Consider the following 13410-nt stretch of genomic DNA (forward strand, 5'->3'; position numbering starts at 1 on the left):
TAATCCAAACATTGTTTTTTTTTTAACTTCATTTTGATATCAGATAACGTATTCTTTGAAATGATATTTCATTGTTGTAGTGAAGAAAACATAGAAGATTTATAACATATTAACATTTCTTGTGAGAGGTATTTTGGATGTGGACGCGAGATTGATGAAGAGATGCATCAAATAAGCTTTAAGGTTTGGCAAGTGTACTTGTGTACATTTATGTTTCTGTTAAGCTTTCATGTGATTGCTTTTCAAGTGTCGCAAATTCTCACTGTTTTCACTCATCACATTCACACTAAACATCATTATCCTGGATTTGATTCGTCAGCTAAGCTATTTGTGAAATCGTTTAAATGTAAATAGTCGTTAACTTTCACACATCTGTCATATTCAAACTGTCTCACTCAAGATTAGGCAAATTTTAACACTTACTTAATTGCAACAAATGAATTGATTTCAAATACATAAAAGAATAAATCCTTGAAACAATAATGATAATGATATTGTAGTCAATTACAGATTGGGTGACAAAAACAGTGGTTATCTAAAAGGCTCAATTGGTTCTTTTTCTGCAAGTAAAGTAGCAGCCTCGAAACAATTGGCAGCTTCTTTTAGGAACATGGGCCCATCATCTTTATAAAGCAGGCCCAAATTATACCAAGCTGATGAGTTCAGCCTGTCTAATCTTAACGCTTCGGTCAAAAAGCTTTTAGCTGCTGCAGCAGACTTCCCTCCTCCACCTGCTCTTCGGAACATCACAGCCATTGAAACCAGACTGTTGACATGACCAGGATCCACATCTAACGCAAGTTCTTGAGCTTGTTGAGCTTCTTTCTCAAGACCTTTCGCTTCATACAGTAAACCTACAACAAATTTCAAACTTTAAATGACGATTTCACCCTTGGAAAACAAATACAACATACCAGTGATATGCAATCGAGAAGCGTTGTAGTAACCGATATTTTCAGATTTCAAAAGACAAGCCTCGGCATCCCGCCATTGTGATAACTTCATATAAACCATAGCCAGATCATGCCATGTTTCCATCTCCAAGCTTTTAAGCTGATGCTTTCCATAACCCATCTTAACAAAAAAAATCAAAATCAAAAAATCAAAATCGGATTTCTCATTGAAATCCAAAAAGTAAGCAGTATTATTACCTCGTGGTTTTTTTTCTGAGATCGAAAGCTTTTGCTTTGAACTTGAAGAACAGCAAGAATCTGTGTGTATGTCTGAATAGCATTCTTTATATCCCCTTGAGCAACCTGAAGCCTCGCTTTTGTCCTCAACAACTCTCCTTGATCCCATTTCCCAGTCTGTTCTAACGCAGCGTTAATTACGATTTCGCCCTCAGAAAACCGTTTCTGAGCCGATAATATTCTCGCCAATAAAATCCAGCCTCTAACACTCGACCCGCCTTCCAATTTCACCAAACGTTTCGCGTAACCAAAAGCCACATCCAACTTCCGTTGTTCCGCGTTTTCTAAACTCAAAAAATAAACAACTCCGGAATCACTCATTCCGGTCAATCTCCCCGCCATTTCCAAACACCGAATCACCTCCGATTGCTTCTCCGCCCTTTCAAAATCACTAATCGCAAATCTACAATCATTGGAAAGACTAATTCCCAAGAAGCAATACGCGACTCCAACCATCTCATCACATCTCGTTTCAAATACTTGAATCGCCCTTTTAGCACAACTCACACCTTCGATTGAATCCGAGTTTTCACCACAAATTTTCGAAGCCAAGAGTAAAGCCAACCCGCAATGTGGATCCTCTTGTTTATATATACTTTTCAATAAATTTAAAGCAGACAAATCGTCACCTTGTCCATGGTAACATAGAGCCAAAAGAAGACACCTTTCTTTTTTATCAAGAACACCCGGAGGAAGTTCTTCGATCTGTGAAAACAAAGCCCCGAGTCCACCCGAGATTGATAACGCGTATGAAAGATGATATAAAACAGACGGGTCCCATTTGATCATTTTTAATGAAACTTTTCTTAGAAGAATCATTAGAATTAAGATTGCTTCTTCGATGTTGTTTCTAGGTACAAATGAGGTGTCCATTTGGGATCTTAGATTAGGAGGGATGGCTTCTTCGCCTCCATTGTAAAGAAGAAAAACAGCAAAATCTTTTTGAATTTTTGCAGTTGTTTCTAGATTCAAACTTTGATGATGAAGTAGGGCCCTTCTGAATGACAAAACTGCTTCTTGGGGTGAACCCTCGAGTTTCCATAACTCAGGAAGCAACTCGATTGCGTGGTTTAGGGTTTCATGTAATTTACAATCAGCACCTAAGTTTTCAGGCAACCCTTCGGGTAATGATGATTCGATAATGTCAAGAATTACTTTGCATGATTGAGCAGCTTCTGCAAAGAGTAGAAAATCAAGACATATGATCCTCTATGATTGATGTTATTTCAACATTTGAGCCTAAATGATGATCATAAGTAGAATATATAGAACAAGAAGAGTACCTTTATACCTCTGAAGAATTTGCAATGATTTTGACTTCAAATAAATTGCTTCAAGGAGTAAACCAACAGCATGTATAGACAATGGTGGATCCCCATAATTATGAGAAACTCTTCTACGAGGTTCGCCTCTTTGGGAAAGACTAATCTTCATCTTTGGAGTTACTGTTGCTATATCTATCCCTTCAAACACATGAAGAGCAGCTTCTATGTTTCCCTTTTGATATTCATATCTCCCTAACAACGCTCTTGCTTCCTATTTTACAATAACATTCAATTACCAATTCTAATAGACTTTCTTAACCAAAAGAAAGATTAAAACTTGTTCTATGGGTTCAATTCAAACCAGGAAATAAGAAAAAATGTAAAAAGTTTAGAGAAACAACCTCAAAATTTAAGGAACCATTTTCACGAAGAGATGATTCGGCTTCTTCAATATTACCCGTATCTGGCCTCCTATCGTTTTCACCAGTGGCTTGAGAAGAATAAGCACCAGAGGAACAATCCTCCACAGCTAATGATTCTGATGAAGATATCATCACTCTTGCTAGCTTAATTCAGCACCAAGTTTGAAATTATCGCAAATAATCTGCAAGATTGAGTTGTTAACACAATTGCTTGCGATTCCAAATCTTGTTTTATGCAAAAAAATAAACTCAATTCAGTATTCGTCCAAAAAATAAACACTAAATCTGCCCAATTCAAACCCTAATAAAGAACAGTTAGGAAAAACTAATCAGAGATTCGAAATTCAGGACGCACGACTAACTTCAAACCCTAGAGACTAAAAACCCTGATCAAAACAACCAGGAAAACGCCAAAATCAAAGATAGTAGATGAATTACCAAAACTCGTATTTAACAGCTCATAAAACTCAAATTAAATATATAATTGACGATGGGCCAGCAAATTCAAACCCTAGAAACCAAAATCCATGCTCAAAACAACTTAAAAGCCCTCAGAATCAAAGATACAATTCATGATGAATCAGGAAAACCCAAATTGCGATTCATTCACCCAGGAGAGATTCAGTTATAAGAGAGAAACTACCTTTCTTTATGGCGACTGAAATTGAGGAGAAACATCCGAACCCAACTTCTGTTCCAGTCAAAAGTGTTTGATCGACACAGAATCAAGTAAAGTTTGAAGCTTTTCCATCTTTATGGAAGAACAGTATGAAACAGTGGTAAGTATTTGGGTTTCTTGAGTTGATGAAACCGAAGTTTAAAAGAAGTTAAAGTTGTACCATATGGGAGATTATTCGAATTTTGTTTTCCCATGTGTAGTAAGTAGATGGCGTCATAAAGAATTTAAGCATTGAAGGGATTACCTGTCACAAAGAAGTTAGATGTGGCCGTGTCTCTCTGTTCCATGTTTCCTTTTGAATTTTTAACTTAATATATTCAGGGCTAAATTTCTTGTATTATATTTTTGTTACATTTTATGATTCTTAGCGATATCATTTAGCATATTAAAATAAAAAAAAAATTAAAAGAAAAGCCTAATTATACAATTATTAATTTGAAAAGTCGGTGCTAAATACACATGTTACTTTTCATTCCGTAAGAACTAAAATAACTAAAACCAAATCAAATTACATATTTTCAAGCATATAAAATAAGAGCCTTTTTGAAAATAAAGATTTAGGTAGTGTTTATCTTGAAAATAAGAATCATTCTGAAAATAATAATAGAGTTATTTTGGTTGTCTTTTATAACTGATAACACAACTAAAAAATCAAAAGAAATAAAATTAAGAAGAAAACTGGTAAGTCTATAAACAAATTTTGATAATGGTTTTAAGATTGTATAGAAAATGTTTTGTGCATCATCAGGGAAACAACCACAATTATACTCAAAGTATTAGATTGCCCATTAAACTATAATAATGTCATATTTGTTACTTTTAATTTAATAATTAAAAATTTAGGTCATTTTTAGTCACTAAATTTTCCTGAATATTTTATTTTGGTCATTATATTTTGTTTAAGTTATCATTAATCATTGAAATTGTTTATTTTTTTTATTATTTTTGTCTTGTCAACTTTATAATTAGTCATTGAACTTTTCTTGGTGTTTTATTTTAATCATTATACTTTGTTTAAATTATCATTAGTCACTGAACTTTTTTATTTTTTTCATTTTAGTCACTCTATTTTTTATTATCATATGTAAAAAAAAATTAAAAAGCTATAATTTTTTCCATTTCTCCATAACTAAACTTGTTACATCAATTATTTTAGAGTAAATTATATGAATAATCTTTGTGATTGAGGGTAGCATGCATGTTTAATGTTTTCAAATGCTACATACAAAACATAGCCTTTTTGCGTTGAAGGATGATCTAGTCTCTTGATTCGGGCTTTCGGAAGAAGAAGTAGACTTGTTAGTGTTTTCAATTAATTCGTATGTACTAAGATATTTCTTGGTTTGGACCACCCGATAAGAAGACTTTCCATAGGGTCACCTAATGTAAAACTAGTTATCGATGATGACTGGGTGCATTTCTACGAGTGACAAGAGCGATGGGGTGGATAATGGCAAAATAGTCTTTTTTTTAAATCATTGGGAGTGTTCGAGTTAAAAAAAAGTTAATGACTAAATGTGCACCCTACCCTAAATCACAAGGATTATTCATATAGTTTACTCTAAATAGTTTAGTTTACTCTAAATAGTTGATGTAACAAGTTTAGTTGTGGAGAAAATGAAAAAAATAGTAGTTTTTTTTAAAAAAAAATTATAAATGATAATAAAAAAATAAAGTGACTAAAATGAAAAAATAAACAAATTCAGTGATCAATGGTAGTTTAAACAAAATATAATGACTAAAATAAAACACTCATAAAAGTTCAATGACTAATTATAACTTTGACAACGTCGTTCTATGTTATATATTTGCTATCACCGGTTAGAGTGACCAAAATAAACAAGTTCAATGACTAATGATAACTTAAACAAAATATAATGACCAAAATAAAACATCCATAAAAATGCATTGACTAAAAATAACTTAAACCCAATAATTAATAACCTTATTTAACTTACAAAGCATATATTGCTCACATTATTATTGTTAATTTCTAATATTTAACCTTTATTGTTATAAATTTTAACAATTCTTTTTGTGTATTAAATTTTTGAAACTTTATTATATAATCTTTAGGTGTACAGCTATTATTTTCATTTTTATTTTCTTTAAAACAATATGATCCATTTTATGCATAAATATCAAACTAATGTGACTTTGATCATAGTTTTAAAGGAAGACTGAACCATAATGGTCACTATACCTATACATTTAATTGCATAAATCAAATGCAGATCAAAATTACGTACAATGTAACCTACACATTTACATTTTCAGTTGGTCTAATTATAGTCTTAAGTGAGGTCATTTAATTATGAAAAAATTGTAACATCTGCTTTCCAGGGAAGCTTCTTTCAAGTTTGAATCATTTAGTCTAATTTTGTAAAGTTTTAGCTTGGCCACGACATAGTGGTGGAGGGGCCACGACGTGGCATTTTCAACTTATTGGATGCACATTAATGAGGCACCACGACGTGGCAAGTTGCATAGTCGCGGTTGGGGTTCTAAACCCCAGATTTCAGGATTTGTAACGTCCTAAAAATAAGACCCAAAAACTTTTCATTTTTAAAATTACTAAAATTGTACATCATCTCATTTTCATGAACCAAGGTAGTCAAAGCTTCATTAATATATCATCATTATCAGAGTAAATCACAGAATACGGAAACATGTGGTGTGTATTCAACAATCATAACGAGCTCTTCCAATTGAAAACTGAAGTACCTGAAACATAAACTGAAACCGTAAGCACGAAGCTTAGTGAGTTCCCCAAAATACCACATACTAAACCATATACGGGGTCCCGCCCTCCATCGATTCTCACTCGGCTTCGGGCCCCACCCGGCATCGAGTCCTGCTCGGTTTACAGATCTGTCAATCACCAGGCCCCGCCTGACATCGGGAATCTCCCGATACATATAATCATATAAACATATAACCATACTAACACATGTTACGATAATCACAAAGACAATAGCATACCATACAGTCATCGATCCCCGCCCGGCATCGGGCCTTGCCCGGTAGCATAAAACACATACTGATAACTAGCATACCATATACTCATCAGGCCTCACCTGACATCGGGCCTTTGTGACATCCCCAATTTCACGGTCAGAAAAGACCAATTTGTTTATGCTTTGTTTTATAAAATCGGACTAATCCTTTGATTAAAAGAGTTGCGAAATTTGTTCCCAAAATAAAATATGATAAAACAAAATTTATCAAAGCATTTCTTAAAGAAATGTATTTTCATTAAATAACAAAATCTCGGGATGTCATGTTCCGATACAGACCAAAAGCATAAACAATATAAAATAGACCTTACAACAATTATTTATAACTACTGATCTATAATCCAAAATCTCTCGTCAAGTCCACCAACTTATATCCTTGTGTCATTACCTGTAATGCAAAGAAAACTGAGTGGGTCAGGCTTGGGAGCCTGGTGAGCATATAGGGTTTTCAACCTACAATAATATAATTATTATATTTAATCATCAAATAATCAACCCAATTACCCATCCCCATTATCTTCTTTATTTCTTAAGGTTTTAACCTAAGAACCAACTATCCTTCATTCATTCATTCCTAAGGATTTACCTAAGGAATTGGCACGAAGTCCATTGTTGCCAAAGTTTATCTATCAGGTACTAAATCCATAGCTATAAGGCGCTAACTCCATAGTCACCAAGGTTCACTTAACAAGCGCTAACTCTATAGTGGCCAAGGTTTACTCAACAAGCGCTAACTCCATAGTCGCCAAGGTTTACTCAACGTGCGCTAACTCCATAGTCGCCAAGGTTCATCAAATAGGCACGAAGTCACATCGTCGCCATAGTTTATACAATAGGCACTAACTCCATAGTTTCCAAGGTTCATCAAATAGGCACGAAGTCACATCGTCGCCAAGGTTTATACAATAGGCGCTAACTCCATAGTCACCAACTATCCCATCAACCCATGCTCTACCCAACATTTTCGTAGATACAAATACTTACACAGTTTAAATCATTTAACACCTGTATAAAACATCAATTTTATGCCCATCTCAAATAGACAAACAATATATAAACACATAGCACGTATTTCATAGCAAATACTTTGTATTTATGTGTTAGAAGAAAGTGACTATACACTCACACATATAAACAACAATATACTTAATACATTCAAACAATACTTGTATTATTACCGTGTTTATGAAATGGACTATACACTCACTTGATCAGAAGATGATCGGACAACACTACGGCTTGTAGAAGTAGTATTCTTCGGTGAACCGGGAGATCTTCACAAAAACCGGCTTCTCGCGGGTAGAGCTTCGGCTCGGGAATTTCAATTCTCAGGATCTTCGGAGCTTCGGGACTTGCTTCGGGTCTCGGGATTAATATCGGGGATTCGGGATATTTCTTGCACGTAAAACGGGGTAAAAACGAGTGAGAGAGACGAGTTTGAACAAAAAAAATCGGCAACCATCGACATCTATTTATAGGGTGCTGAAACCTCGATTATGCTGGGCGTAAATTTAGGTATGCTGGGTGTACTAAGCCTTACGCTGGGCGCACACGGCGTCATTGCATGCGTATGTACTTGAGTGACGTCATTGCATGCGTAGCTGAGGCGGTTCCGGGTACGCTGGGCGTACTCCAAAATTACGTTGGGTGTACTCGATTAAGCAGACTTCAAACTTGCGTAACTTTCACATACGAGCTCCATTTTTGACGTTCTTTATATCCACGCGTAGGTGAGACTATACACTACAACTTTCATTTAGACTCCGTCGGCTGATTTCGACTTAATTTTTATTGTATTATTTTTAGTAGGCCGGGACATGAAAACTCTGTTATAAATTCATAACTTCTTCCTCCGACGTCCGTTTTCGTCTGTCTTTTTACTGTTGGACTACTATCAACGAGATATTCGATTATCGTTTAGATTGTTTCGGCTATAAATCATTCGATCTCGAATTCGAGTTTCGGGCTGCATACTGTTAAGTCGAAATTTAGAAAAATCATAACTTCCTCATACGAAGTCAGATTTGGACGTTCTTTTTATGCACACTCTCGGTTTAACGAACTCTACGACTTTCATTTAGATCGCTAACGCCAAATATCGCTCTAACGTAAATTCACTATTTACGTCGCGCTGTGTCGTGTCGGTTCTGTCACGAAACTTCGACAGGTCATAACTTCTTCGTTATAACTCGGATTTCAGCGTTCTTCATATGTACGGAATCCTTGTAAAACATAGTACAACTTAGTTAAGATTACTCCTTCTAAATAATATTCCATAGAAAAGTCATTTTTGACGCTTATCGTCTCTAAATTGACTAGCACTGATCGACGAACGTTACAACCTTGCCCAGTAAACATGCCATCACATAACACATGCAAGAGTCACGCATACATCTAGCATCCTAACATATAAACCATGGGCCGAAATTGGTGCCTTTGAGCCTCTAAACTCAGTGAGGAGACTCACCTCACACAACCGAATCTCATAGAAAGAATCTATGGCTGCTGACCCGCAAGAAACACTGTGTTATCAATCACAAGTTAATCATCCATCAATAATCGAATCCGACCCACACTAAGTGTCCAAACTAGGGTAAAAGACCTTTTAATGTCTCCATAATTTGGCCCAAGGCCAAGGCCCAATCCAACAATCCAAAGCCCCAGTCCTAATTAGCCACCCAAGGCCCAAATTATGGCCCAATTTTCCAAATTGGGCCAAATCCCATAGTGGCCCAAGAAGGCCCAAAACAACTAAGCCCAAAAAATGGCCCAAACAACGAAAACCCACCTTGCTAAGTAAGCAGGGCGTACTCAGCTTGTATGTTAAGCGTACTGGCTTAAGGGCCTGTACAATGCGCGTACAAGCTTGTACGCCTAGCGTACACCCCCATTCAGCCCAAACTCAATTTGCTTCTTAATCCGCTAAGACATTGATCCCAAAACATAGATCTAACTTCTTTGAGATGGGTAATCATGAATAAAGTTGCTAACTTTACGCTCATGCATGGCTTAATGAAGCTCTTAAAGCTCAAGAGGACTTAACAAGTGACTTAATGCATGCATGTGACCAAAAATCCCATAAAGCTTGCACATTTATGCCATAGGAGTCCATAGCAAGCTCATACCTAAAAGAATAGGTCCTTAAAACGATCCAACTCCTCAAAACAACCCAAAGAGGGACCAAAAGCATAAAGCAAAGAAATGAAGAGATATAATCATGGAGAAGACAAGGTTTGAACTTGATACCTCAATAAGCTTACAAAAAGGGTGATGATTCTGGATCTATAACCTTCTCAACAAGCAAAACACCTTCCAACTTCTATACTTCCTTCACAAGGAGCAAAACAACCACCAAAATCTTCTTAGGAACTCAAATGTACAACCATGGAGGCTAAGGGACGACTTTTAGAGTTTTGGAGGCTTAAAGGTTGGTAAAGAGGCCATCCCTAATGACTTAAGGTGTTTGTATAGGGTGTAACACCCTAAAATTTGGGTTTCTTATTCCTTTCATACGCCACGCAAAATCCTCGTACGTCAAACGTATGAGGCCTCGCATTCCCAGTCCATCCTTCGCAGTATGCTAAGCATACACCAAATTACGCCTCACATAAGGTCTTTGCACTAGTACACCCCGCGTACTAGGGTTTTTCCTTAAACCCTAAATCCATCATAAGGCCATAACTTCTTTGTTATAGACCTGATTTCGACGATCCTTATATCCATGAAAAGGTAACGAGAAGCTCTATGCTTTAATGAACTCGTACTTGCCTTATAATTTCTCGAGCAAAATCCCTTTTTCCATAAAAGACCGAGCTGACACATCACAAAAATACCCCTTGGATCCAAAACACAAAACAAACACACAAATCATCTAAATTACATCACCCACCTCCAAATGAGTCCAGATCTCAATTCTTCAAAGGTCATGAGCCTGCTAATACCCGATCTTTGATCACTGCCCCGAAATATGAAACGATTCGGAATAGGGCGTTACAGGATTAGTACCTTATTTAAAGGCACAAACTCCTGTGGTTGCCTCAATTACCAACCTCCAACCTCTGAGATCATATTTTTGTTGGGTTTTAAGCACTATAACACTCATATGGTGCACATGCAACCCTAGATGCTTTGGATCTCTGTTTTCTCTAATTATACATGCATTTTAAATTTTCCAAAGCATATATCCTAACTAGCATACAACAGAGGATATACAATATAAAAATCATAGTTTGATGAATACCTCTTATGTAGTTTTGAAGTTCTTGGCCTTTGAAAACTTTAGCACCTCAAGTGTGATGCCTCTAATGTGTCACAAACACTAAATGCAAGAGGAGGCTTGAGAGAATAGGCTAGTTAGCTCAAAATCGATTATCACTCTCTTAGAATAATGGAGCAACCGATTTTGGCTCTAGGGGTATGCTTTTATAGTGTTACAAATGCTAGGGTTACATCCATGCAAACCCTAATGCACCATGACCTTTCATATTACTTAGGCTCCATGGGTTAAACCTCCATGGACTATCCATGTTGGTTTAGCCCATCCTAATTAACCATGGATCTTTGGCCCACACTATAAGAATCATTGATTTACTTAATCAGTCCTTGTATATTTAATTAGTCTCTTTTGATCACTAAATTAATTCCAAATTAATTCTTGATCAATACTAATTAAATAATATGATTTCTCAATTAATATATTATACTTATAATATATTAAAAAAAATCACAAATAGCCTCATTCTCAAAAGTCCATCCTATCAAATTGCACTGGTGAAGGCAACCCAAAAGGACCATGCTACTATCAGGTCAAGTACATCCCAGTTATAGTTATGGTCTATAAGACACCTAATCCAATAATTTCACCCAAACCATAGCCTCCTTGTGTGTGTTTTGAATGTGTGATCCTATTTTGTGAAGGTTGAAGGAAGAATGAGCATCTATTGTGGCTTGTGTGCTTGGTTCCAGCTTAGATCTATCATCTTCATCACATTTTTGATCATTTGGAGTATAAAGTTATTATACTGCTTATTACTTCTCTAGATCTATTATTAAGTCAATTTATGAGCTTTTTTGTCCAAACCTTATTGTTCTTGGAGTTTGAGTGAACTATAGGACCTTTGAGTGCATTCTATGGCTTATGGACCACTGTGGTGGTTAGAAAGATGGATTTCATGGCTTAGTTTGACGTTCATGCCTTTGGCGCATCCATTAAGAGCCTATGTTTAGAGATCTTGACTTATTAGGATGGCTTCATGGATGAAGTTAGAAACTTTATCCATCAAGACCTTTAGAAGAATCAGATCTGAGTTTTTGAGCTCTAGAGATTTAGGGTTAAGATCTTAATCCATTAAGCTGTGGGGAACTAGTTCCCACGACGTTATGAGTTTTTTTCCACGACATGGCAACCAGTGCCACCGCGACTATTTTGACATGTAGCCACCACGACGTGGCCATGGTGTTGGCCACGACGTGTGTAATGCCGACAAATTCAGACTAGATGTTTTAAGAATTTATAAAATATAAATATTCGTTTTATCGAATAATTAAATACTCGAATAGGAAAATCCTAAATTAATAAGAATCATCTATACACGATGCGAGTTATATAAATAATATTTATATATTGCGTACATGTTTTATGGACAAATATTATAGGCATATAGTATTTGAACAAAACATTAATACAAAAATAAACAAATTACGTTAAATAAAAGTGTAAAAATAAAGATTATTTAGGATATATAATCTTAACGAAAGTTATAGTAGCCGTGATTAATATCTCGTGGATATAAGGAATGCTTAAATCTAACTTCGTATGAAGAAGTTATGATTTTTTGAAGTTTTGCGTTCAACCCGATATGGCAAAGTGTTTCATAAAATGTAAATCGGATATTGGTTGCTTATTAGCCTAAGTGATCTAAAAGAAAGTCATAGTAGTCGTAATTTTGAGAGTGTGTATATAAAAAAATGCCTAAATCTGACTTCGTATGGAGAAGTTATAAATTTTTGAAGTTTCGATGCAGTAGTGTGCGACAAAAAAATCAAAATCAAAATTGATTGAGAGTTAGCTAAAACCATGTAAACAAGATTTAAAGATCTCGTAAATACAAATCCATCGATATAAATACAATCGAGAACGTAGTTCTTCGTATGAAGAAGATACGAATTTTGCACAGACTTTTGCACTGTAACCTTTATAGATTGTTAAATTTAAAGTAGACTAAATTAGCCGACATAGTCTAAATGAAAGTTGTAATACTCAGAACTGCCTACGTGTGGATATAAATAACTTCTAAAACAAAGCTTGTATGCGAAAGTTATGAATTTTAGAAGATTGGAAACTTTACCTGCGAAAAATGATGATGTGACACCACTCGGAGGGCGCCACGTGGCCTTGTCAGAAGATCCATGCCTCTAGAAAATTGAGTGACATGTCGTCGACATGGAACAACAAGAGTGTGACATGTCGCAGCAAACGGGAGGAGCATCGTCCACAAAGTGCGACATGCTCTTATCCACAAAGCACGGTGCGCCCACCTGAGCAACCTATAAATAGATAACGAATTTTTGGCTCATTTTGTCACACCCTACTTCATATTTATCTCTCAAACTCTCTCTCAAAACAATGGGGTTCGAATTCTGAGGCTCGGGCATTTTAGTGAGATGTTGCAGCGTAAGAAATCCCGACGAGATGAAGTATTCATAGTCGTTATTATGAATTTATGAATAAGATTTATCAGTAAGTACAAGTCATAATACCGATTGATCAACTTATAGGAGTGATGTCTAGGCTAGATCTTGTGAGGTGTTTAAAGTAGATTTTCTAAATAGTATATA

At 35.7% G+C, this 13410-nt stretch overlaps 1 protein-coding gene across 1 annotated transcript; it reads right to left on the reverse strand.

Moving 5' to 3' along the window:
* Positions 1-401: 401 nt before the first annotated feature.
* Positions 402-3767, reverse strand: LOC111895519 (protein NPGR2). The gene is made up of 6 exons (XM_023891608.3): positions 3521-3767; positions 2857-3059; positions 2474-2726; positions 1152-2365; positions 915-1074; positions 402-854 (listed from the first exon to the last, which is right to left on the reverse strand). Exons 2-6 carry the CDS (start codon positions 3007-3009, stop codon positions 532-534), a joined length of 2103 nt encoding a protein of 700 aa, XP_023747376.1. The 5' UTR covers positions 3010-3059; positions 3521-3767; the 3' UTR covers positions 402-531.
* Between the last annotated feature and the right edge of the window lie 9643 nt (positions 3768-13410).

Source organism: Lactuca sativa, chromosome 5 (assembly GCF_002870075.4).
Source record: "Lactuca sativa cultivar Salinas chromosome 5, Lsat_Salinas_v11, whole genome shotgun sequence".
Lineage (NCBI taxonomy): Eukaryota > Viridiplantae > Streptophyta > Magnoliopsida > Asterales > Asteraceae > Lactuca > Lactuca sativa.

Excerpts from the sequence above, each read along its gene's own strand:
- LOC111895519 (XM_023891608.3), bottom strand. The coding sequence starts at position 3,009 with ATGATATCTTCATCAGAATCATTAGCTGTGGAGGATTGTTCCTCTGGT. Across the intron at positions 2,727-2,856 it reads ATGGTTCCTTAAATTTTGAG|GAAGCAAGAGCGTTGTTAGG; the intron begins GTTGTTTCTCTA and ends ATTGTAAAATAG. Across the intron at positions 1,075-1,151 it reads CTCAGAAAAAAAACCACGAG|ATGGGTTATGGAAAGCATCA; the intron begins GTAATAATACTG and ends TTTTTTGTTAAG.